Source organism: Felis catus, chromosome F1 (assembly GCF_018350175.1).
Source record: "Felis catus isolate Fca126 chromosome F1, F.catus_Fca126_mat1.0, whole genome shotgun sequence".
Taxonomy (NCBI): Eukaryota; Metazoa; Chordata; class Mammalia; order Carnivora; family Felidae; genus Felis; species Felis catus.
This window is the reverse complement of record NC_058384.1, coordinates 66,826,144-66,850,835: the sequence shown is the minus strand read 5'-3', so window position 1 is coordinate 66,850,835 and position 24,692 is coordinate 66,826,144. Positions and strand designations below refer to the sequence as shown.

The 24,692-nt window shown below is 57.8% G+C and overlaps 2 protein-coding genes across 3 annotated transcripts in view; one reads left to right on the top strand and one right to left on the bottom strand.

Moving 5' to 3' along the window:
- Positions 1 to 911: 911 nt before the first annotated feature.
- The window catches only part of PRCC (proline rich mitotic checkpoint control factor), a 24,446-nt gene continuing 665 nt past the window's right edge, over positions 912 to 24,692 (top strand). The window contains exons 1-6 of the mRNA XM_019822399.3: positions 912 to 1,662; positions 13,333 to 13,380; positions 15,541 to 16,107; positions 18,226 to 18,321; positions 20,636 to 20,779; positions 22,780 to 22,845. Coding sequence (XP_019677958.2) covers positions 1,195 to 1,662; positions 13,333 to 13,380; positions 15,541 to 16,107; positions 18,226 to 18,321; positions 20,636 to 20,779; positions 22,780 to 22,845 — 1,389 coding nt within the window. The 5' untranslated portion in view covers positions 912 to 1,194. The remainder of the gene's footprint in view (positions 1,663 to 13,332; positions 13,381 to 15,540; positions 16,108 to 18,225; positions 18,322 to 20,635; positions 20,780 to 22,779; positions 22,846 to 24,692) is intronic.
- The window catches only part of SH2D2A (SH2 domain containing 2A), an 18,241-nt gene continuing 16,039 nt past the window's right edge, over positions 22,491 to 24,692 (bottom strand). Inside the window, exon 9 of one of the 2 annotated variants that reach the window (XM_045048552.1) lies at positions 22,491 to 24,254. The gene's annotated coding sequence lies outside the window, so the exon portion shown is untranslated. Of the gene's footprint in view, positions 24,312 to 24,692 lie in introns of both variants that reach the window. The other variant, XM_045048551.1, reaches the window with a different exon arrangement.

Sequence of the window (24,692 nt, the reverse complement as noted above, 5' to 3'; positions counted from 1 at the left end):
AAACAGAGTCACAGGTGGACAAGTGTGGAATCGCAGGCGGGCGCGAGCCTTTGGAGGACACACACACGTGGGTGGACAAGGTCACACACGAAGGCACGACAACAAACGGCGGGCACGGAGAAGGACGGGTGCCCAGGACACACGCAGGTGGACAGGCGGGAGGCCCGGGCGGACGGGGATGCGCTCGGGTGATGCCTCGGGTCTCCCAAGGGCACTCGGGAGGCACGCGGTGCTGCTGCCAGGCCCTGCGCATCTGTCTCTCCGCCGGCTGTCGCCGGGAGACCCCAGGCTGGACAGCGAAGGGTCACTCCTGGGCGTGCACTTTGGTCAGGGCGAGGGAGTCACCTCCCCACGCGGGGCACGTTCATTTTAGCTCTCAGACGTTTATTATTAGGCCCTAAGTCTCACTTCTTTCTCACTCATCTCCCAATTTTGCACAGGTCTCTCGGGCCCCGCCTCTTTTTGGGGTGTTTTAGGCCAATTCCTGGCTTCAGGCCACACGGGGGCTGCATCAGTTCTTTTAGAGTTCACTTTTCCTTTAAGCTCTTTTCCCCATTCACCACTCTCGCGGACTCCCTCTCGTTCCCGACGTCGCTTGCGGTTCCTAAGAGCACTACATCTCCCAGCAGTCTTAGCGCCCACGCGTCTACCCTAGGGAACTTCAAGTACCGAAATGCTCTCCCACTGTCTGCTGACTACCGCGGTGACCGATGGGGCTTGTGGTCCCCTGAGGAATTGTCAGAGGACCGAAGAAACTACTCATCCCAGGAGTCCTCGCGTCAGAGGCGGGTTTCCCTCTTGGCTCTCTGCGCGACCCTTAATCCTTCCTCGGACTCGAACTCCCGCCGTGCCCCGCGCTGGGCTTCCAGTGGCGGAGAATGGAGTTGTGGCCAAAGTGTCCTCTGGGAGTTGTAGTTTCTATATTGGTGAGGCGAGGAGGAGGCGGAGTGACTCGGCGGCCATTAGCTGTGTGTAGTTGCCCGGGACTGGGAGCTTAAGTGAAGAGGGAAGCCTTGCTCGGTGGAAATCTACCGTAGCCATGGGCTCCTGCCGGGCCTAGCCCCAGAGTACGGAGAAGGCGGGCTTTTCGGTGCCCCGCCCCGCCCAGTGGCGGGGCCCACTAGGCCCCCGGACATCCCCGGTCTCAAGTAGGCCTCGTCTGCCGGCAAGGGCGCCCCAAAGGCGGGAGGCGCCATGTCGCTGGTTGCTTACGCCAGCAGCGATGAGAGTGAGCCGGATGAGGCTGAGCCGGAGCCGGAGGAGGAGGAGGCGGCGGCCCCTCCATCTGGGCCCGCTTTAGGGGGCCTGTTCGCTTCTCTCCCCGCACCCAAGGGCCCGGCCCTGCTGCCTCCGCCCCCCCAGATGCTGGCCCCAGCTTTCCCCCCGCCGCTGCTGCTGCCCCCTCCCGCCGGAGACCCCCGGCTCCAGCCGCCTCCGCCCTTGCCCTTCGGCCTGGGGGGCTTCCCCCCACCCCCAGGCGTGAGCCCGGCCGAGGCGGCGGGAGTTGGGGAGGGGCTGGGATTGGGGCTGCCCTCGCCCCGGGGCCCCGGCCTCGGCCTGCCGCCCTCCGTGGGCGGTGCCGGGCCCCCCCTGGGCCTTCCCAAGCCAAAGAAGCGGACAGAGCCCGTGAAGATCGCGGCGCCGGAGCTGCGTAAGGGGGATGTGAGTATCCGGGGAGAGCGCCCCCGCACTGCCCCTCGGCTCGGGTTTGGGCCCCGCCGGATCAGGGACCTGGGAGGTTCCGGGGCTGCCTCCTGTGCGTGCCTCCGTTGGCCGCGGACCGCTGCGTTCCTGCCTCGCTGCGATTCACTGAGCTGAGTTTGTCAACTTCCCTGTTGGTCCACGCGGGTTTCGCGGGGCCGGACCCGCCTGCGGAAGGGCCACGTCCCGTCCCCCGGCACTGGCGGTCCCGGGCCCCCGCGCGCCTGCTTCTGCTCCCCTGTTGCGTCTTCAGCCCAGGCCGTGTGGTACTTGTCTTATCCGGAGAACGGCTTACGACCTGCCACCTGAAGAAGTGACAGGAGGCAGGATTCCTGAGCTGAGCCCTTGCCTGCACATTCGGGGGGACCAACTTTTCCCCCCTGCACCTAAAACCATTAGGGTCTGGACGAAAAGAATAGGCGTCCCGAGTTCTGCTCTTGAGGGGAGTTAGGAAAGAAGGGGAGGGTTTGTCCTTCCCCTTCTTCCCCTTTCTGCTGCAGAGCTCTGGGAGGTAACAGGTGTCCGGCAGGTAAGATCTTACCTGGAAAAGGACAGAGTGGAGGTGAAGAGCTGGGTCTGTCACTTCCAGGCCGGTGCCTCAGTTTCCCCGTTTAGGTACCGCTAAGCCTAGGGGAGATAGGATGCTTGGGTTCTATTTCTAGAAGAAGCCGCCAAGTTGGAACAGAAAATAGAAGGCCTGTTCTGGAGCGAGTGCTTTGGGAATAAAGGGGACATGGAGCCTGCTGGCGGGCAGGGGCTTAGGGTTATGCCGAGGTCTTTCCTCTCTGGCTCCTGAAAAGCGAACTGGTCAGTCTCGCGCTCACCTTTGGTAGCCCTCTGGGAGAAGCTTATTTTTGCTCTTCCTGCCCTGCAGGCTTCCAGCTCTGGCTGGGGGCCGTCCGTCCCCCATTCCTTGCACTTGCTGGCCCCTCGCCTTCTAACCCCAGATGGCCTTTTGTTCTCCCATCGGCTCCTTTGGAAACTGGCTTCTCAGGAGGGCTTTCTGGCCCACCTGCATGAACTGCAGCCTCTTATCCCTCACCCTTTCCCTTGCTTTTTCTCCGGCAGCCGTACAAGCCCCCCGAAGGCAGGCCCTGTTGATTCGTGCCGTATCCCTCGCGGTCGAAACAGTGCTCGGGGTGTGCGGACTGCTGCCTGGATGTTCCCTGAGTGAATACACGTGAATGAATGTGGACTGTTCACGAAAAGGAGGCTCCAGGATCTCCCTCACGTCTCGTTCCAAACTTTCTTCCACGTTACTTCACCCTTTCTTTGCCCCGAGTCTGTTGTTTCCAAGTCCAGGATCCCAAACAGCCTTCTGTCTCCAGTGAAACTTTGGTCTTGGTTTTGCCTCGAGCGCAGGGAAGTCCCTGAACAAGACCGAAGAGAACGGGTTCGTTTCTTCCGCACTCTCTCTTCTCTGCTTCGCCCTATTCTCCGCCTAGTTTACCTCTGATGTCTGGGGGGAGGAGGCACTTTGAGGCAGCCTGCCTCCCTCCACTGTGACAGCGGAGAGTTCATTTGCAGGTCTGGGGAGGCAGCATCAGAACAAGTTGCCGCTAAAGGTTGTAGAGTCTTCCATTCGGTCTGGCCGAGGTGGGGGAAACCCCTGAGGACTCCCCGCCCCGTCCCTTCTTTGTCAGTGTGATTCTCGAAGTTCCCAAAGTTCCTGAATTCTCCAAGGTGAGCAAGACTCGAGACTCGGATCATTCAAATAAAACCAAAGCTTCCTCCCCCTTCAGTTTCCTACCTTCCTTCAGCTTGAGCTGGTGCTGGCGGTCTCTGAGCGCATGGTTCCTGCGGAAAGGTCCCCAAGAGCACAGGATGGTCAGCTGTGGGTGGCTGCTGGCTTTAGGGTCGTGCTCCTCCGGTTCTAAGCTGTGTGTCTTGCAGTTAGTAGGCTCACAGGGCACGTTTGGAGAAATAAATAAACGTTTTCTCAAGTGACTTCCCTTTAGGGTTTGGAGTTGAAGTAGCAGCAATGAACTCTGAACTCTCGTTCGTTCGTTGGTTCGTTCGATCGTTCGTTCGTTCGATCCTATCCTGCTTCTCTGTGCCAGCAGCTCGGAGTACGGTGAACGTGATAGGCTCTGCCCACAAGGAGCTTCTGGAGGAGGCGGACGAGGAGATAGATTTCAGGTCAAGTCGGAGAAGAGCCACGGTAGAGCTGGTGCCGTGGGAACGTACCTAGTGGGTGCTAATCCGGTCTAGAGGCTGGGGAGGCTGCCAGAGGGAGGAGATGTCTGCCCAGAGATGAGATACGTGAGTAGAGGGAGCCGGAGAAAGCGGGTGCCGCGGGGAGGAGCACGTCAGGCGGAGGGGCAGGACGCGGCAGGGAGCTTAGCGGCAAGAGAGACCATGCTTCCGGGGCACCTGGAGTGAGTTAAGCTCCGGAGCTGGATGCGGGGACGTGGGGGTGCTGAGGCCAGGGGATGTGGCCTCTGGGCACCACGGAAGGGCCTTCGTAAGTGACCCTGGGGTAGCGAGGCGCCCTTAACGGGCCGAGCAAGAATTCTCTGGTTGCACAGCGCCTAAGACCTGGGGGAGCAAGACCGGCAGGCACAGCGTGGCAGGGGGCGATGGCCTGGGCACCCGGGCGCGGGCCTGGGGAGAGCTGCAGGCGGCAGGGCTGTGGAGGAGGTAGAGCGTCTGGGCGGTCGATGGGACGGCCTAGGTGAGGGCCAGGATTCAAGGTTGACCCCTGCCTTTTAGCTCAGGCAGCCGGAGGGTAGTGGTGCCATTTATTTAGGGAATACAGAGCAGATTGGGGATTAGCTGGATTTAGTTGGTTGCAAGGATCAGAAACCACCTCAAGCCAGGTTGAATAATGAATGTCCCGAGGTGCCCGGGGAAAGGGCCTGGAGTCAGAAGTTGGAGATCTTTGCGTGGTTGATTCATGCTTCTTTGGCTGCAGATCAGTTTCCTCTGCTGCTTGACCTTTGCTGCCGATGAAAGATGGCCACCCCACCCCCACCCCTTCTCGTGTTTTATTTCTCTTTAGTGATCAGTCCAGATGGAGCCGCGTTCTTAGTCCCGGTCCTGGTGTTCCAGGAGAGAGAATACGGTCGGTCTGATGTGGGTCGGCTCATCAGTCAGCTGCAGTCGGGGCGGGGCAGCGCCCAAGTCTGTCCAGGTGCGACACGAGGTCACATTCAGTCAGCCTTCGGTTTACATGAGGGACTGGGAACGACCCACGGAACAGATGGTCATTTCCTTTTCCCTTCTTCTCTTCTTACTCCACCCGAGCTAACCCCACCCCCCCACGCATCGGGCTGGACGATTGTTGATTTCATGGACTCAGACTTCTAAAATTAGGATACAAAATGTCAAAATTAGCAAAGTGAGTCTGCTGTAAGAGTTTTCTGTCCTTGGGGCACCTGGGTGGCTCAGTCTGCGCGTCTGACTTCGTCTTGGGTCGTGATCTCAAGGCTCAAGGGTTCGAGCCCCACAACGGGCTCAGTGCTGACAGCTCGGAGCCTGCTTGGGATTCCGTGTCTTCCTCTCTCTGCCCCTCCCCTGCTTGCACTCTGTCTCTTTCTCTCTCACTCTCAAAAATAAATAAACATTTAAAAATTTAAAAAAAAAAATAAAAAGTTTTGTGTCCTATAACATGCATTTTAGAGCAAGCAAATTTGAGGCTTATCTGGGTTAGGATTACTTATACTTCCAGATCGTTTACCCAGATAGTGGAAAATTGGAGGGTGTGAGAGGCAGACTTCACTAATTTTGGTCATTTCCGTTAACCAAGTAAAGAGTTGACGGCAGCAGGTTTAGCTGAGTTTCAGCCCTCGGTAGAGGTGGGGCGGGAAGGGGCACAGACCCTTCTGGGACACCCGCTGAGTGGCTGACACTGCCTGGGCGGTTGCAGCCCTGGTCTACAGGTGAGGAAACAGGAGTTTAGAGAACAGAGGTGATCTGTCTCAAGTCACAGTTTGGGAGTAGCAGGGTTGGGTCCAGGGGTGTTTTGTTCTGAAGCAGTGCCCGTTGGGGAGAGAGAAGAGCCATGGACAAGCACAGCTGTACAGGCAGCAGGTGAGGGTGCGGTGGGGAGAGGCAACACGGTGAGGGTGCTTGCTGTAGGGGAGAGGCTGCGCAGTGAGGGTGCTGTAGGGGAGAGGCAACACGATGAGGGTGCTTGCTGTAGGGGAGAGGCAGTGCGGTGAGGGTACGGCAGGGGAGAGACCGCACAGTGAGGATGTGGCAGGGGAGAGGCAGCGTGGTGAGGGTGAGGCAGGGGAGAGGCAGCGTGGTGAGGGTGAGGCAGGGGAGAGGCAGCGCGGTGAGGATGTGGCAGGGGAGAGGCAACACGGTGAGGGTGCTGTAGGGGAGAGGCAGTGCGGTGAGGGTATGGCAGAGGGAGGCAGCGCAGTGAGGATGTGGCAGGGGAGAGGCAACATGGTGAGGGTGCTGTAGGGGAGAGGCAGTGCGGTGAGGGTGTGGCAGAGGGAGGCAGCGCGGTGAGGATGTGGCAGGGGGGAGGCAACACGGTGAAGGTGCTATAGGGGAGAGGCAGCGCAGTGAGGGTATGGCAGGGGAGAGGTAGCGTGGTGAGGATGTGGCAGGGGAGAGGCAACACGGTGAGGGTGCTGTAGGGGAGAGGCTGCGCAGTGAGGGTGCTGTAGGGGAGAGGCAACATGATGAGGGTGCTTGCTGTAGGGGAGAGGCAGCGCGGTGAGGGTATGGCAGGGGAGAGACCGCACAGTGAGGATGTGGCAGGGGAGAGGCAGCGCGGTGAGGATGTGGCAGGGGAGAGGCAACGCAGTGAGGGTGCTGTAGGGGGGAGGCAGCACAGTGAGGGTACGGCAGGGGAGAGGCAGCGCGGTGAGGATGTGGCAGGGGAGAGGCAGCGCAGTGAGGGTGCTGTAGGGGAGAGGCAGCGTGGTGAGGGTGGTGTAGGGAAGAAGCAGTGCGGTGAGATGTGGCAGGGGAGAGGCAACGCGGTGAGGGTGCTGTAGGGGAGAGGCAGCGTGGTGAGGGTGCTGTAGCAGGGAGGCAACGCAGTGAGGGTGCTGCAGGGGAGAGGCAGCACGGTGAGGGTACGGCAGGGGAGAGGCAGCATGGTGAGGATGCGGCAGGGGAGAGGCAGTGCGGTGAGGGTGCTGTAGGGGAGAGGCAGCGTGGTGAGGGTGCTGTAGGGGAGAGGCAGCGTGGTGAGGGTGCTGTAGGGGAGAGGCAGCGCGGTGAGGGTATGGCAGGGGAGAGACCGCACAGTGAGGATGTGGCAGGGGAGAGGCAATACGGTGAGGGTGAGGCAGGGGAGAGGCAGTGTGGTGAGGATGTGGCAGGGGAGAGAGTGAGGCAGGGGAGAGGCAACGCGGTGAGGATGTGGCAGGGGAGAGGCAACACGGTGAGGGTGCTGTAGGGGAGAGGCAGCGCGGTGAGGGTACGGCAGGGGAGAGACTGCACAGTGAGGATGTGGCAGGGGAGAGGCAGCACGGTGAGGGAGAGGCAGCGCGGTGAGGATGTGGCAGGGGAGAGGCAACACGGTGAGGGTGTGGCAGAGGGAGGCAGCGCAGTGAGGATGTGGCAGGGGAGAGGCAACACGGTGAAGGTGCTGTAGGAGAGAGCGCAGTGAGGGTATGGCAGGGGAGAGGTAGCGCGGTGAGGATGTGGCAGGGGAGAGGCAACACGGTGAGGGTGCTTGCTGTAGGGGGAGGCAGCGCGGTGAGGGTACGGCAGGGGAGAGACTGCACAGTGAGGATGTGGCAGGGGAGAGGCAGCACGGTGAGGGTGAGGCAGGGGAGAGGCAGCGTGGTGTGGATGTGGCAGGGGAGAGGCAGCGTGGTGAGGGTGAGGCAGGGGAGAGGCAGCGTGGTGAGGATGTGGCAGGGGAGAAGCAACGCAGTGAGGGTGCTGTAGGGGAGAGGCCGCGCAGTGAGGGTGCTGTAGGGGAGAGGCAACACTATGAGGGTGCTTGCTGTAGGGGAGAGGCAGTGCGGTGAGGGTACGGCAGGGGAGAGACCGCACAGTGAGGATGTGGCAGGGGAGAGGCAGCGTGGTGAGGGTGAGGCAGGGGAGAGGCAGCCTGGTGCGGATGTAGCAGGGGAGAGGCAGCGTGGTGAGGGTGAGGCAGGGGAGAGGCAGCGTGGTGCGGATGTGGCAGGGGAGAGGCAGCGTGGTGAGGGTGAGGCGGGAGAGGCAGCGTGGTGAGGATGTGGCAGGGGAGAGGCAACACGGTGAGGGTGCTGTAGGGGAGAGGCAGTGTGGTGAGGGTGTGGCAGAGGGAGGCAGCGCGGTGAGGATGTGGCAGGGGAGAGGCAACACGGTGAAGGTGCTATAGGGGAGAGGCAGCGTGGTGAAGGTGAGGCAGGGGAGAGGCAGCGTGGTGAGGATGTGGCAGGGGAGAGGCAACACGGTGAGGGTGCTGTAGGGGAGAGGCTGCGCAGTGAGGGTGCTGTAGGGGAGAGGCAACATGATGAGGGTGCTTGCTGTAGGGGAGAGGCAGCGCGGTGAGGGTATGGCAGGGGAGAGACCGCACAGTGAGGATGTGGCAGGGGAGAGGCAGCGCGGTGAGGATGTGGCAGGGGAGAGGCAACGCAGTGAGGGTGCTGTAGGGGGGAGGCAGCACAGTGAGGGTACGGCAGGGGAGAGGCAGCGTGGTGAGGGTGGTGTAGGGAAGAAGCAGTGCGGCGAGATGTGGCAGGGGAGAGGCAACGCGGTGAGGGTGCTGTAGGGGAGAGGCAGTGTGGTGAGGGTGCTGTAGCGGGGAGGCAACGCAGTGAGGGTGCTGCAGGGGAGAGGCAGCACGGTGAGGGTACGGCAGGGGAGAGGCAGCATGGTGAGGATGCGGCAGGGGAGAGGCAGTGCGGTGAGGGTGCTGTAGGGGAGAGGCAGCGTGGTGAGGGTGCTGTAGGGGAGAGGCAGTGTGGTGAGGGTGCTGCAGCGGGGAGGCAACGCGGTGAGGGTGCTGCAGGGGAGAGGCAGCACGGTGAGGGTACGGCAGGGGAGAGGCAGCATGGTGAGGATGCGGCAGGGGAGAGGCAGTGCGGTGAGGGTGCTGTAGGGGAGAGGCAGGCGAAAGGGAACATTGCTCTAACTGGAGGGCACCTGTCCGCAGAAGATCAGGAGACCAAAGACGGAAACCGGCTGATGAGTCAGGCTAATTGGGATAAAGCCGCGAGGAGTGTGGTGGTGATTCGGGTTTGGAGCCTGGGGGGGTCGGGGCCTGGGCCCTTCTTTCCTCCCTGGCTCCTGGCCCTGGCAGCTCGAGATGGCCTTTTGGGGCGGGCGTGTGCCAGAGCCCGAGCCTGGGAAGATAAGAGAACCGCTCTGATAGATGAGCAGATCCCACTGGGCCGGCTTAATGGAAAATGTCTGTTTCCGTTTTGCTCTGCAGTCTCCGTGCGTGCGTCTTGTCACTCTTGGCAGCTGGAGCGGAGAGGACAGTGGTGGCCGTGGAGGCTCAGGCTCTTGTGAGGCCAAGACGTCCGTTCCTTTCTCCTTCAGAGGCGCAAGCAGTTTGCGCCTCTGAGACCCAGGAGGGCCTGCGCTGGCCCAGCCCGAGGCTCCGTGGCGCCTGGAACGTCGCCCTCTCGGGGTCTGATGGCACAGCCCTGCCCAGGTCACCACTGGCTGATTGCTGCTCTCTAGGAGCTGACTCTATGGCCTTCGTTTGATCTACTCCTGTGGAAAAGTGTGGCAGTTCCTCAGAAGGTCACTTGGAATTACTCCGCAGTCTAGCAGTTTCTTTCTTTTTTTTTAAACATTTATTTGTTATTAAGAGAGCCGGAGCACGAGACGGGGAGGGTCAGAGAGAGGGAGACACAGAATCTGAAACAGGCTCCAGGCTCTGAGCTGTCAGCACAGAGCCCGACGCGGGGCTCAAACTCATGGACTGCGAGATCATGACCTCAGCCGAAGTCGGTTGGTCGGACGCTCAACCGACTGAGCCACCCAGGTGCCCCTCTTTTTTTTTTTTAATTTTATTTTTTAAGTTTCTTCTTAAGTAAGCTCTACACCCAACATGGGGCTTGAACCCATGACCCCGAGATCGAGTCGCATGGCTCCCCCGACTGAGCCGGCCCGGTGCCCCTGTGATCCGGCAGTTTCATTCCTCGGTGAAAAGAGCCGAGAGCAGGCCTCCCACACGCACGCCCATGTCCGCGGCAACGCTCTTCTCCACGGCCGGAAGGCGCCCGCAGCCCAGGTGTCCACAAGTGGACAGCAGCACGACATGTCCATGCCACACGTGTCATTGAGCCTTAAAAAGGAAGGAAACTCTGACACGTGTGCAGCGTGGATGGCCTTGGAAGGCGTTACGCTAAGAGGAACAAGCCAGCCACAGCGGGGGACGTGCCGTGTGATCCCAGCCACATGAAATGCCCACAGTGTGCAGAGCCCAGGAGACAAGAGAGTGGAGGGTCCCTGGGGCTGGAGTGCAGCGAGCAGGCAAGGGGAGGTATTGTTTACCAGGTACAGACTCTCTGTTTGGGATGATGGAAAGTTCCAGAAATAGTGGTGATGGTTGTACAGCACTGAACGCACTTAATGCTACCGAGTGCACACAGCGGTTAAAGTGGCAAATGTTATGGGGCCGCCTGGGTGGCTCAGTCGGTTAAGCATATCCGACTCTTGACCTCGACTCAGGTGATGATCTCACAGTTTTTGAGTTTGAGCCCCGCGTCAGCACAAAGCGTGCTTGGGATTCTGGGTCTCCCTCTCTGGCCCTCTCCCATTCACACTGTCTTTCTGTCTTTCTTTTTCAAAACTAAATGTTAAAAAAAAATAATAATTGGGGCGCCTGGGTGGCTCAGTCGGTTAGGTGGCCGGCTTCGGCTCAGGTCATGATCTCGCAGTCCGTGAGTTCGAGCCCCGCGTCGGGCTCTGTGCTGACAGCTCAGAGCCTGGAGCCTGTTTCAGATTGTGTCTCCCTCTCTCTGACCCTCCCCCATTCATGCTCTGTCTCTCTCTGTCTCAAAAATAAACGTTAAAATAAAAATTAAAAAAAATATATGTTTGTACAGTTTTATAAACGTAATCATCTGAGACTTGGACAAAACCTGTTTATTTGCACATTGTTGCACTTGAACCTAATTGCCTAAGATGTTAAAGTTTAATTGGGCCTCCAGACGTCACGAAAACTGTCTGTGCCCGGTAGTGAGGTGGTTCCACACGCGCCCTGCCAGGGAGGGGACGTGTCTCTGTGGTTACGAGGCCAGGGGATGGTCAGGGGTCTCTGAGGTAATGGGAGTTTGGAACAGAGAGAACGAGTCAAGATGTTTAGGTGTTTGGGGCTTAATGTTTTGTTTATTTGCTTTTTTTTTTTTTTTTTTGGTTGAGTTTGATGTCTTGGCAGGCCGGAGAGAATGAGAGTCCTCGAACTCTGCCAAGAACTTTCATTTATGTACGTTTCTATGGCTAGACGCTCGTGCGGTCTTTAGCGCATCGTTGTGATGTGTGCGCGTGCTATTTTCCACAGGCTTGGGGGCCGCAAATAAATGGCACAGCCGAGACTCACACTTGTAGTTCTGATTTGGTGCCGTGTGCGCCCGTCTGCGTCGTGTGGGGTCTTGAGGGGCCTGGTCAGGGCGGATCTCGGGCCCGGCCACCAGGGGACAACTCGGCACAGTGTCTCTGCGGAGACGCGCGAGCTGAATGGTTCCGGCCCTTGGTTCCGCCGTGCTCCAGCTGGTACTTGACCTCTCCGGGCCTGCCTTCCCTCCCCCTCGAAACTGAGATGACAAGGCCTGCCGGGAAGTGTTACTGGAAGGACGAGTGAAGCGTCGTGAGTTGATTGCCACCTAAGATGACTGTCCTGCCCTCTGCCACCTCTTCCCCTGTCCCCCTGCCCCCCAGACAGACTCCCCTTACGGGTTTTGTAACATACTGATACAGGTGCCGGGACTGGGCGGTAAGGTGAGGCCCCACATGGAGGAGAGACAAACGTGGGACCAGCAGATTCGTGGAGGGGGTGTTTGAACCACACTTGACGCCCTTTGTGTTGTCCTGCCTTGTTACGTGCCGCTTGTCACTCTTACTGGATTGTGAGTTCCTTGAGGACGGGGACTTCTTCCGTGGCACAGCACACACACAAAATCTTTGAGGCACACCGGGGGGGACTGATCTGGGGAACAGGGGACAGGACTCTACCTGCTCCAGGCCCTGTCCTGTGCCCATGGGCAGAGCGGATGAGCATCGTCTTCCCATCACCCAGCCTGGGGTGGCCATCGGGACATCCGTCGATACGTGCACTGTGGATTGCACAGAGTAGATTCTCAGTCGCTGTGAGGTCCTTGTAGCCGATGAGCCGGGGGAGGGACTTGTGGGCCGTGAGGGTCGGCCGAGAGATTGCAGCAGAGCGTTTGAGTTCTTGCAGCATCTTGCACACGGACGCGTCTTGAGACCTGCCTGATCCCCTTTATGCGCAGACACCCAAAGCAGGCCCTGGGAACAAATGAAAGCTTTTAAGGTTCTTGGCTTGAGAATTCACTTGTTATTTATTCTTAATTTTTAAAAATGCTTTAGCGTTATTACTTTTTATTTTACAGAGACAGAGAGAGTGTGCAAGTGGGGGGTGGGGTGGGGAGAGAATCTCAAGGAGGCTCCACATTCGTCGCGCATCCCATGACCCTGGGATCGTGACCTGACCCTAAATCAAGAGTCAGACACTCAACTGACTGAGCCACCCAGGCGTCCCGGGATTTACTTACTTACTTACTTGCTTCCCTATGTATTTATTTGTAATTATTCTTAATGCTTTTATTTATTTTGGAGAGAAAGAGAGAGACAGAGTGCGAGTGGGGAGGGGCAGAGAGAGAGGGAGACACAGAATCCGAAGCAGGCTCCGGGCTCCCAGCTGTCAGCCCAGAGCCCCCCTGGGCGCTTCACCTCCTGAACCGCCAGAGCCGAGGTCGGTCTCTCCATCGCCTGAGCCCGCAGGCGCCCCCTAGGGGAATAACCTTGAAAAATCATAGGCTTGCACCTTTTTGATCGATGGCGATGTTCAGGATCTGGTACTGAGCTCCAAGGTCAGGTAGCTTCCAGTGTGAGAGCTTGTGTTAGGGACAGCCCCGGTGAGTCAGCGGGTGACACAAATGGCCTCCTGTGTTGCCCCCAGCGCTCACCGTCCCCATTTGCTCACCTTCTTCCTGGACGCGAGCAACTCTGTCTGGCAGACGGTAGATCATACTTGCAGAGGGAATGGATTTCTCCAATGGCTTTGACCTTTAATGCTGCACAGAGCGTAGTTAACACCCCACTTAACTCCCGCCGGAGTTGCCCGGCCGTGTGGTCATGTTGTCTGCGTGAGCGGTTTCAGAAGGGCAGCTGAGACTGGGGGAGATGGTGGGCCACATCCATCCGTCTTCCAGCAGACAGATTTATTAGGAGAAAAATGGGTGTAGCCTTTTCTTTCCACCGGGTCTAAACGGGAGGAAATGCTTTTACTTTAAAGGAATAGAAATCGATGCCAAGGAGCCTGGGCCGCAGGACCCGGGGCAGAAGGAGCGCCCTGGGGAAGTCACCACACACCCCTTCTCCCTGAGGCGGTTCGAGAGCAGGGAGGGAGCTCTCGGGGCTTCCCCTGCAACCGCACAGACCCGTGGGCCGCCCTTGTCCGGACCTCGCTGGATGCGGGTGTTTCCTCCACCGCCCTCACGCAGGAAGGCCTTATCCCGTTTCTTTTTTTCTTAGTCAGATTCCGAGGAAGATGAGCCCTCCAAGAAGAAGACTGTCCTTCAGGTAAGCTCTGTGACCCGGCAGAAGCCACGTCTCTTCCCGTATTGCCTCCCGAAAGAGAGTCACGACGCCCGGGAAGTGTTTCCACATCACACGGAGGGCAGATGCAAGCATCTGAGGACCAGCTCCCTCCGTGTGGTTCGGTTGTTCTCGGAGCCGCCGGCCCTCGTGCCGTGTGCCCTCCCCTCGCCGTTGCTCGGTGCTGGCCTGGTGGGGTCACCCCTGCTGGGGGCAGCCAGTGGCAGGGAGGCGGAAACCAGTGGGTGCGATGCATTTCCGCCGAAAGGATTGTTTAGGAAGGGTGAACGGAGCGGGCAGAACGATGTTAGGAACGTTCTCATCTTCAACCTGGAGAGTAAGTTCTTCAGCCGTGCCAGGCACAGCTCTCAGTGCATTACCAGCCTTTAGTTGATTTCATTCTCAAGGTAGCGCCGCAGTCGTGGCGTTATCATCACCCCCGTATTCTGCTGGTGGAAACCACGGGTGAGGAGCTTGCCCGCGGGCAGCGATGGGTGGGGCAGGGCGGGGGTCAGACTCTGGGTCTGACCGTCGAGTCCCAGCCCTTCCCTGCTGCGCTTGGCTCCTGCTCCAGACCTGAGACTGGAATTCCTCAGCCAGACGATGCCGGGAGCTGATCTCTCGGCCGTTTGCCCTGTTTTCCCCTGTCCCGGTGCCTTTATTCCGGCCCCCGGGAGTTTCTTCCTGCTCCACTCCGCGCTCAGGGACTTACGTGCTCTCTGATCTTGTGGATCGTATGTCTCAGGGAAAACAAAAGCAAAAGTGGTCCTGCCTTTGTCAGACTATGTCGTGACTCAGGCGTGTGACGCCAGAGCTGCCCCTTCCCCTGACTCTGCTAAGATGTCACCTCCACTGCTGGGAGCTCTCCGGGCGCAGTCATGTGGAGGGGAGAGTGACGTCCTGGCCCTGTGTGTGGGGGGTGACGGAAGAGGAGTTGTGGCCAAAACTGGCAGCTGAGGCTGCTGGAGGCCGGTTCTCCGTTACCAGGGTGGCTTCCTGGAGGGGGTGGGTAAGGGCAGCCTGAGTCATGGGGGCACTGGCTCAGAGGGCTTCCAGAGCACAGAGCAGCCTCCTAGCTGGCGGAGGGGCTGGGGGGACACTGGCTCAGCTGTCGGGCGGAGTGGGGACCCAGTGCTGCACAGGGGTGTGGCTGTGACCCCAGATGCCATCTGAGAAGTCAGACGCTTCAAGGTAGCCTGAGCATGTGAACCACGTGGCACCTGGGCCTGCTCCCTACGTGCTTGAGTCTCTGCGGTCCGCCTGGCTGGAATGTTCCAGAGCTGTGGACACACAGCAGGGGGAGGAGCCCACTGGCCAGATGAACTGTTCTGCCTGCCTGACTCACCAGCCTTTCTTCACTGGCTCTGGGCGTTGCTTGGCCGAGGGGCTGAAGTATACTGGTCCTCCAGGATAGGGGCATGGTGGCCTTGTTCCATTCTCCTTTTTTAGACTGACACCTCCCTCGGCCCTCCAGTTAGGCCAGGCTAGCCCCGTGGCATACAGAAAGCAGAATCGGAGAGATTTTTCCGTGCAGTAGGAACTCGGGATGGGCTGACTCATTTAGCTTACAGATTGAGAAGTTAAATGCTCGACTCTGGCATAAGCTGAATATGTCACACGTATAGGGCTTTCCTTGGGCAGAGGAGAGGACTTTGGGCAACAGGAGTGAAGGTCTTTTGGACAGAGCCTTGTTCTTGACTTTGAGTAGCAATCCCAGGGAAGCAGGGAGTTCCTATGTTAAGAAGAACCTTCAAGCCCTGGAGAGAGGTAGAGTGATCGGCTGGAGAGAGCCCTGGGCTTTCTGGGAAGAAGGGATGATGTGGGATTAAAAGCATCATAGTCACCAAAAGCCACAGACTCAGGGAAGGCTCTGGGGCACAGGGCAGCGGAGCTGGGTTGGTGTGGAGCCGAGGAGAACAGGGGTGATGTCTTTCCTGGGAGAAGCAGCCAGCAGGGGGGCCTGAGGTAGGAGGCAGATGGGATCCCCCAGCGAGGCAGCGGGCAGAGTTGAGAAGGAAGCAGGGGCCGATGAGATTTTAGGCCGGAGCGCCTATCTGTGCCTCTTGTTCTTGGTGTTGATAACGCGTATCACCAGATCTCACTTAGCACGTTTTTTCCCTCCTTCCCCGAACCTGTGCTCACCAGGGATCCGGCGAGGGCGCTGGCCTGTCTGCCTTGCTTCCCCAGCCTAAAAACCTGCCTGTGAAAGAGACTGGCAGGCTGCCCCTGCCCCATGCCTCCTCCCGGAAGCCCGCGGATGGCTCCTCTGACGCTAAGCCCTCCAGACAGGCTTCTAAGACCAAGCCCTCTTCCCTCGCCTCTGTCGTGGGCACCACAACCACCACTCCGTCACCCTCTGCCATCAAGGCTGCCGCCAAGAGTGCTGCCCTACAGGTGACGAAGCAGATCACGCAGGAGGAGGACGACAGTGATGAGGAAGTAGCCCCCGAGAACTTTTTCTCCCTCCCTGACAAGGCTGAGCCGCCTGGAGTTGAGCCATACCCTTACCCCCTCCCTGCCGTCCCTGAAGAGCTGCCTCCAGGCACGGAACCGGAGCCGGCCTTCCAGGACGACGCAGCCAATGCCCCCCTCGAATTCAAGATGGCAGCGGGCTCAAGTGGGGCCCCTTGGATGCCTAAGCCTGGGGATGACTACGGCTACAACCAGTTTTCCACATATGGCGATGCCAATGCCGCTGGTGCTTATTATCAGGTGGGTAGGTGGTCCGGAGGGCGGGCCAAGGCGCGTTGGAGCGTGGAGGTCACGGAGAGCTCTGCGCCGGTCCTACGGCCTCTGTGGTTTCGCTTTGGCTGAATTAATGTCTTCCGGCGCCTTGATTTTCCTGTATATCTCCGGCCTCAAAGCATACCACCTTTGTTCCAAAAAAGGGCCCGTCTTGAAGTCTGACAGGGAGAAGTACATAACTGATACGTTTGTTCTGGAAACCAGCCCCGTAGGAGCTGGTGAGAGGTGTAGGGAGAAGGCGGGAGATCCAAGACCCCCTGGTGTGGATGGTGAGGCTGAGTGAACTGGAGGGGTGCACTGAGAGCAGGAAGGAAGGAGAGGCGGGGTTGAGGGGGAAGGGGATCTGGAGAGTTGAACACAGAAGGGAAGAGGGGGGAGGGCAGGAGGCACGGGAAGGTGCAAGGATGGGAGCCCCTGTCCCAGGGAGCCAGGGGACCGTAATTTGTGCCGTGACAGACCGTGGGGTCTGAGGGGGTTGGGCTTGGAATCCCAAGCCGTGTGAGTCTGGGCGGATTCTTCAGCTGTACGAGGCGGGGGGTAACAGCAGTGGCCTCGTAGCGATGCTGGGACAGGCCCATCAGCGTGGCATGGTGCCCGGGCCAGAGCAAATGCCCAGGAAAGAGTTGGGATAACTTTTTATCCCAGTGCCATTTGGAAGAGCTGCTTAGCTCTGTTGCGAGTGGCGTCAGAGGATACGGGAGGCCAGGTGAGTGGGTTTAGGAAAGACTTTCCCGGCATCACAGTCCTGGGTGGAGAGGGCTCCAGGGGCTCAGGGACTCGCCGGTGTTCTGACCTGTTTAGCCAAACAAAACAAAACACAACAACAACCAAAGCCATTTAAAGGAACAACAACCAGGCGTTCTGTATTCATTTATAAACTGCACCGAGGGAGTCCGTGCACGTGAAAACATGTAACGTGCACTCGGGACCCTGCAGTTCCACGTATGTTACTGTGAATGCTTTCATAGAAAATCGTGCTCTGATCACTCTGGATTCTTACGTGTTTTATTCGGTCAGTGTTAAACCTTACTTTCCATTTAGTTCACTATAAAATGAACGTTCTCAAAGGGGCATTTTTGGAGTTTTGGGCAAAAGTGGAAGAATTGGGAGAAAGCGTGGGCCGGGAGGAAGCCGCTTCTCAGCCCGAGGGCCACCTGGCTGGCCTCCTGGGGGCTCGTCCTGCCTGCACCCCTCTTCCTCCGGGACCGCAGCAGCCTCCGACAGCTCAGCTCCAGGGCGGTCATCAGATTCCTGAGCCGAGTGCCCGGGAACACACACCTTGGCTTGTTCCCGGCTTTGTAAATTCCGTACTAGTCTGAAAGCCATTTATTTTATGTTAGGTTTTTATTGAAGTATAGTTGAGGGGCGCCTGGGTGGCTCAGAGGCCGGTTGAGCGTCTCTTGATTTCTGCTCAGGGCATCATCTCACGGATGTGAGATGGAGCCCTTCGTCGGGCTCTGTGCTGCGTGTGCAGCCTGCTTAAGACCCTCTCTCCCTCTCCCTTTGCCTCTCCCGCACTCCCTGAAAAAAAAAAAGAAAAGAAGAAAAGAACTATAGTTGACGCGATGGATGTTATGTTAGTTTCAGGTGTGTGGCGATTTATTTCATATCAGAGATCTGCACCCTCCCTCCCCGTTGCAGGCAGCGTCCTTGGGTCCACAGGCCCAAAATTAAGACAAGGAGCGGGAACGGTGTGCCCTCAAACCTCTCCCCTGCTCACAGCTGAGCGTGTCTCCATCTCACGGGCAGGAGGTGTGGCGCCGAGGGCACTGTGGCGTGAGGGTTGGGATTCACCCTGGGGAGCAGCCGAGGGAGAGGGGAGCAACCGAAGCAGGAGAGAATGCCTGTTTCTTGTCCCCCTTCCCTGAGCTATAGCCACCTGGACGGTGCCGATCAGAGAAGCTGCAGAGGGTCTTCTGAGTTACGGATGGGTCCTCGGGACGCACGCCTCTACCTGGGCCGCTTGAGGGGCCGGTGGTGCGGGTGCCTCCGCTGCCACTTGGTGAGGGTTTGCTTTGCTCCAGACCTTGTCCCCTGTCCGTTGTGCCCCTCAGTTGGTGTGTTTTTTCCCTCTCTTGACTGCAGGATTATTACAGTGGTGGCTACTATCCTGCACAGGACCCGGCCCTGGTCCCCCCCCAGGAAATTGCCCCAGACGCCTCCTTCATCGATGACGAAGCAGTAAGTTAATAAAGCATGGGTGACCATCTTTGACCCATGGGCGCCAGGTTTCAAATCCAAAAGTAAAGAAACCTTTTGGGGAGGGGGGCCTGGATAGCTCAGTTGTTTGATCATCTGACTCTTGGTCTCAGCTCAGGTCTTTAACGTTTATTAATTTTTGAGAGACAGGAAGAGACAGAGTGTGAGCGGGGGAGGGGCAGAGAGAGAGGGAGACACAGAATCCGAAGCAGGTTCCAGGCTCCGAGGTGTCCGCACAGAGCCTGCCGTGGGCTCGAACTCAACAGACTGTGAGATCATGACGTGAACCAAAGCCGGACGCCCAACTGACTGAGCCACCCAGGCACCCCTGTGGTGGAATTTTGCTCAGGTCTTGATCTCAGGGCCGAGAGTTCAGGCCCTGCATTGGGCTCTGCACTGGGTGTGGGTTTTTTTGTTTGTTTTTGTTTTTTTTTTTAACTATATTCAGTTAGGATTCGCTGTGGCAGAAACTCCAAAGTGCAGTGGCTTACATCGGAGGAGTTAACTTTTTTCTTCCTCAAAGAAGGCCGGAGGCAGCCCTGCATAGTTGTTGGGGACCCGGGCACCTTGTGATGATTCCTCTGCTGTCCCTTCGTTGTGGCCTTTGTGCCTCTGGTCGGTGGTGGCAGCCGAGGCTGCCGCTCTCTCGCCTGCATTGCGGCCGCTGTTCTGCGGCAGGTGGAGAGACCGAGGAAGAGTATCTTCTTCTCCTTTGGGGAGACCTCCCCCAAATCTCCCCAGAGTTCCTACCAGCGCTTCCATTTCTGTCTCGTTGACTAGAGTCTGGTCACGTGACCACATGTGGCTTCGGGGGGAGCCCAGGGGTGGGATAGTCTTTTATCCAGTTGGGCGGTGATACGCCAGAATGTTGGGCTCCTTCACGTTAAAGGTGAAGGGGACGATGGATTTGGGGAGAGGACAGCAGCCACCGTAAATGACTCCTGTGTTCACACGCCTGGATCCCCTGCCGCTGGGCTCCCTCACCTCAGCACAAGGAGAGAGAAAACCCCGGGTCCCGTCAGGCTGTGTTCCAGACGGGAAATCGTGTTCTCTCCGTAGGGAGGCCTCAGCCTGTCAGGAGGGGGCTGGGGAAGTAGGGGTGTGCTCTTTTTGCATTCAGGCTCTTAGGAAAAATAACCCCCTCTCGCCTCTTCACAGAGAGGTGTCCATCCCTCCGCATGCTTCTTCCTGCTGTCACTGTGTCCCCTGCAGGTGTATCCTTGACACGGTCCATAGTTGGGCCCTTTTTGTCCTCAGCCTGGGAGGCAGCAGAGAGCTCAGCCAGGGGCGAGAGTTCTTTCCTGCAGGTAGAGTCCCTCGGAGGAGACCTCACCAGTGACGCTGAGAGCTGGGCCTGGCCTGCACTCAGGTCTCTGAGTGTTTCAATTAGAGTCCCCTCACCCACACGAGTCCGGGCGACGTTGGTGTGACCTGCCCTTTTGGTGAGGAGGGCAAGAGACAGCGGCAGCCTCCTAGAAACCTTGCCAGGCTCCCTCTCTCCCAGCTCCGCCTCTGAGGTCCACTCTGGTGTGGAGTCTGCTGATTTTGTGATGCCAAACCAATGAGAAGGAACGCACGTGTAAAAACCAATTTTTAGAGGAAGAATCCTAGATTTCTTTTTTTTTTACCCTGAATTCTTTTTTTTTTTAATGTTTGTTTATTTTTGAGAGAGAGAGAGAGAGAAAGAGAGAGAGAAAGGTGAGTGCAAGCAGGGGAGGGACAGAGGGAGAGGGAGACACAGAATCCAAAGCAGGCTCTAGGCTCCGAGCCGTCAGCACAGAGCCCGGCGTGGGGCTCAAACCCACGAACTTGTGAGATCATGACCTGAGCTGAAGTCGGACGTTTGACCGACCGAGCCACCCAGGCGCCCCTACTCTGAATTCTTAATCTGAAAATTGTATGCAGTCCTTTTCGGTACATTGAACTTACGCATAGTTTGAGCACATGTTCCCAGCAGTGATCCCCCGCCCCCGTACTCGCTCATGTTTGGGGGTACCGCCTTGGCCTCCCTTTCCCTGAGGGCAGGGGAACGTCTGGGCGGCAGCCTTTCATTGGGCATCGGACGAGTTTGATAGGTGGGGGGTGAAAGGGGGTATCGCACAGGGGGGAGTTAAGGACACTTAATTGTGTTCTCCTAACTGGGTCGGGAAGCATCATTGCACCGTGTGACAGCCGCCGTGGGCAGCGCAGGGGGCGGGGGGATGGTCGTAAGATGATTCCATAAATTCTGGGTTTCTAGTGAGTCCCCGATCTCTCACCCAGATCCCCCACTGCTGCTCTCTGTCTCCTTTTCCAGTTTAAGCGGCTACAGGGCAAGAGGAACCGAGGGAGGGAGGAAGTCAACTTTGTGGAGATCAAAGGTGACGACCAGCTCAGTGGGGCTCAGCAGTGGATGACCAAGTCGTTGACAGAAGAGAAAACCATGAAGTCATTCAGCAAAGTAAGTGGGAAGGGTCTGTTGCATGGCTAACTTGGGGGTGGGGGGTGCCCAGAGCAGAATCTGGGCCTGCTCCTGTCCCGACCCCACACCCGATGGTTACCCCCCAGCACCTTTCACAGATGCCTGCCACCCGTGGGACCGGAGCCTGCGCCGAGCCTCACGGATGCAGCCTCCGCCTTCCAGAACTTTCCAGAACTTTCCAGAACTTTGCGGCACTTTGCTTTCTGTCTGGGGGGTGGAGTCATGTCACTGAGACTGGGCGACTCGGGAAGAGCTTTGATGCGTTGTGGCTGTCTCCCCGGCGGGACAGAACCCGCAGCTGCCCTGCCCTCTCCCTCTGTCACTTCCCGCCTCCACCCTGCCAGGCTGGGGCCTGGCTCAGCACATCTTTGAGGTGTGGATGGAACAGCAGAGTCCTGGGGGCTCCGGTTTTGAGTATGCACCCCCTCCCCTCTCCTTTTTTGCTGTTACTTACTGTCGCCAGCTGGGGGCTTTTCGGGTGTTTATTCCCCATGCTTCCCACACCACACGCCTGCCTTCCTGTGCTAGTTTTCTTCAGTCAGCATGAGGGACCCCTGTCCACCTAGTAGCTGAGCACAGCAAACATGGACATTTATGAGCCTGCCATGGGGGGCGGAATGTGGGGAAGCCCTGGATTCAGGCCCAGCACCAGCAAGGCCGAGGTCGGGCATCTTCTCCCCTTCTCCCTCCCACTCTCTCCGCTCTGTTCTGTGGCCACAGATGGCCATCTGAGCCCTGGCCGTTTGTTTTCACCGAATGCTGGCGGTCGTACAGGACAGAGCAGAGGGCTGTGGTTAGATCAGCACAGAGCCATCCGTGTTTCCTGGAAAAACCACTGGGGGGAGCGTGCTCTCCTAACCGGGTCGGAAGCATCACTGTTCCGTGTGACAGCCGCCGTGGGTGGCGTCCACCGTGGGTGGCGTCCACCGTGGCCGGCGAGTGCGTCGTGCTTGTCGGCTTTGATGGTGACGTTAAACGGTGTCCCACAGCAGCCAGGAATTGGGGGTTTGCTGCTGCTTGGGTCCTTTCTTTGCACCGCCTCATGGTGTTACAGCTCGACTGTTTAAAAAGAAGAGAAACCTACGGTTCGTGTCCTCGAGGGCTTTACGGCACAGCCGGGAGAAAGTTGATGAGTGATGGGGGGTTGCCGAGGACCCTCCAGAGAGGAGTGTTGGGGGCTGGGTGGGGCTGATAGGATGCTTCTGGTCTGAGGCAGCACTGGTGGGGCAGGAAAACCGTAGGATGAAAAAGCCCAGACCAGTATAGACTTTGACAGTAAAGCTTTTGCTTCAGAGCTTGGTTAGGGCTTGGGTGTAGTTACGGGTGGAGGCTGGAAGCCTGGGGAGAGGTGGGTGGTGGTGAAAATTCTGATTCCAGGGTCTCTGGGGAGGCACACGCCGGGGAGGGGGGGCGGGGGCGGGCTTTCAGCTAGAGGCTGGGGATGGGAGAGCTGGGGAAGCTGTAGGTAGGAGCAGGCTGGGTGGCTGGCCTGCCGGGGAGAAAGGGACAGAGACAGGGAGGGCTGAGGCGGAGACGGGCAGCATTACGAGAGGGAGGGAGGTCACCCAGGCCCCGGAACAGAAGCTGTTGTAGAGTCACTACACGTAATACAGCCAGCTTCAAGTGCCCACTGTGGGCAGAGCCCTGTGCTTGTTGCTGGGGGTGGGGTGGGGTGGGGTGGGGTGGGGTTACCAAAGAAACAGAAGACACAATCCTGACCTCAAAGCATCTCCAGTCCAGCAGAGATATTAGCAGGCTATTTCAGGCAGAGCTTCTTAGCCTGGGTTTTTGGCATAATGGTTTTAATAAAAACCGTTTTGTGAGCGTACAGACATAAAAACAGCCCCAAGCTGACTTTTCTCCCCCAGGTTTTAGGCCAAGTACTTGGTTTCTAAGCCCCAGCCTTGCACCATCTGGGCGCGTGTGATACTTCTCCTTTTCTTCCTGTGGCTTAACGAGTGTGTTTTCTTCCCTCGCAGAAGAAAGGGGAGCAGCCAACGGGCCAGCAGCGGCGGAAGCACCAGATCACGTACCTGATCCATCAGGTGAGAGGGTCCCCGGAGACCCCAGGGACAGCCGGCTGAGACCCCTTGACTGCGGGCCTGAGGCCCCTTCACCGCCCCGTGGTCTGGAAGCCCAGGTGCCAGGCACCAGCTTCCCAGGGTCCGTTCTCCATGTGGCCACTAGGGGGGGATGTGTCCTTCAGAATCACCTACCACCCCACCCCGCCTGGCGCCTGGCTCCTGTCACTTCCCACTTCCCTTCAGCCTCAAGTGCCAGGGGCTTGCGAGTAAACTAGGTGGAGATTCAGATACCCAAACATGCACGCGGAGGGCAGCAAAGTGGTTTCTCCTACGGTTCTATTACATGGCAAGTTTATCAGAAATAAATGGCGAGTTTATCTATCTAGGGAGTTAAGAATCTCAAGAAAAAAATGGGTTCGCCAGCTTTTAACAGAACATCCACCTGATAAGGATGTTGGTTTTGTAGTCTCCACTTCTGTGGCAGGAAACAACACAAATAATTAAAAGTCGCAGATAATCCAAACATGTCTTCTGGAATTAGAATGCCACTTACCTGATAGGACCCAGCAACTCTCACTTATTTAATCATGAAGCAGACATCTTTTGGAGACCTCCTGCGCCGAACGCTGTCTGAGACCCAGATGGGAACGTGCTGTTCTGGCCCTTTCCCTGGGGACACATTGCTGCCTGGTGACCTCGGGGGGAAATCTGCTTTTGCTGTTCTTGTCAATGGTTCGCCTTCCTTTTCGGGGACTCCCCTGTGTCCTTATCCTGACTTGTTATTTGTAGGGAAAGGATTCGAGGGCAGGGTTTGCTTTTAAGCTCAAACCCTTTTTTTTTTTTAAATGTTTATTTCGAGAGAGAGCGTGAGTGGGGGAGGGGCAGAGAGAATCCCAAGCAGGCTCTGCAGTGTCAGCGCAGAGTCGGAAGGGGCGGGGCTTGAACTCATGAAGGGTGAGATCGTGACCTGAGCCAAGATCAAGAGTCCAGTGCTCACCTGCTGAGGCACCCAGGTGTCCCGAAACCCTAACTCTTCACCTCCGCCCCTTAACCAAGGGGACGTGGGCAGATACCAGCTAACTCTGGCGGGGTGGGGTTGGCGAGCCCCCCTTCTCAGGTGGTGCCCGTAGGGTCCCCAAGTGTGGCGTTGAGGTCAGCAGAGGAAAGTCACAATTCTGGTGCCTTCCAGTCTGTATTTCACAGCTTCGGTTTGTGCTTGAAAGGGGTGTGAATTTCTAGGGTTCCACATCCACTGTGTGCAGCACAGCAGCGACACTCCATCTCAAGACACAGCTGTCGCTTGTTGGTGTCCCGTGTGGCCCTGTCCACATCTTTGATGCTGTCCTCTCCTGCTTGGCTGGTCGGGCATCCAAGGCATCTGATGTCCTCCTTTCAGATGCAAATTCCAGCTCACCTCTGTCCGGTTTTCACTTGAGAGAGAGATTCGGTTTTAATTCCAGCAGGTGTAGGACCAGGATGCTTCTGTTCTGTTTTTGTAAAGATTTTATGTATTTATTATTACTTTTTGAATGTTTATTTATTTGAGAGACAGAGAGAGAGCATGCACGAGCAGGGGAGGGGCGGCGAGAGAGGGAGGGAGAGAGGCAGGGAAAGGGAGAATCCCAGGTAGGCTCCACACTGTCAGCCCAGAGCCTGACGAGCCTGACGAGGGGCTCTAACTCATGAAGCGTGAGATCATGACCTGAGCCGAAATCAAGAGTCGGACGCTTAAGCAACTGAGCCACCCAGGGGCCCGTGTAAAGATTTTTTAAGTCACGTCCACACCGCACGTGGAGCTCACACTTAGGACCCCGAGGTCGAGTTGCACTGTCCGCCGACTGAGCCAGCCAGGCGCCCGGGGTCAGGGA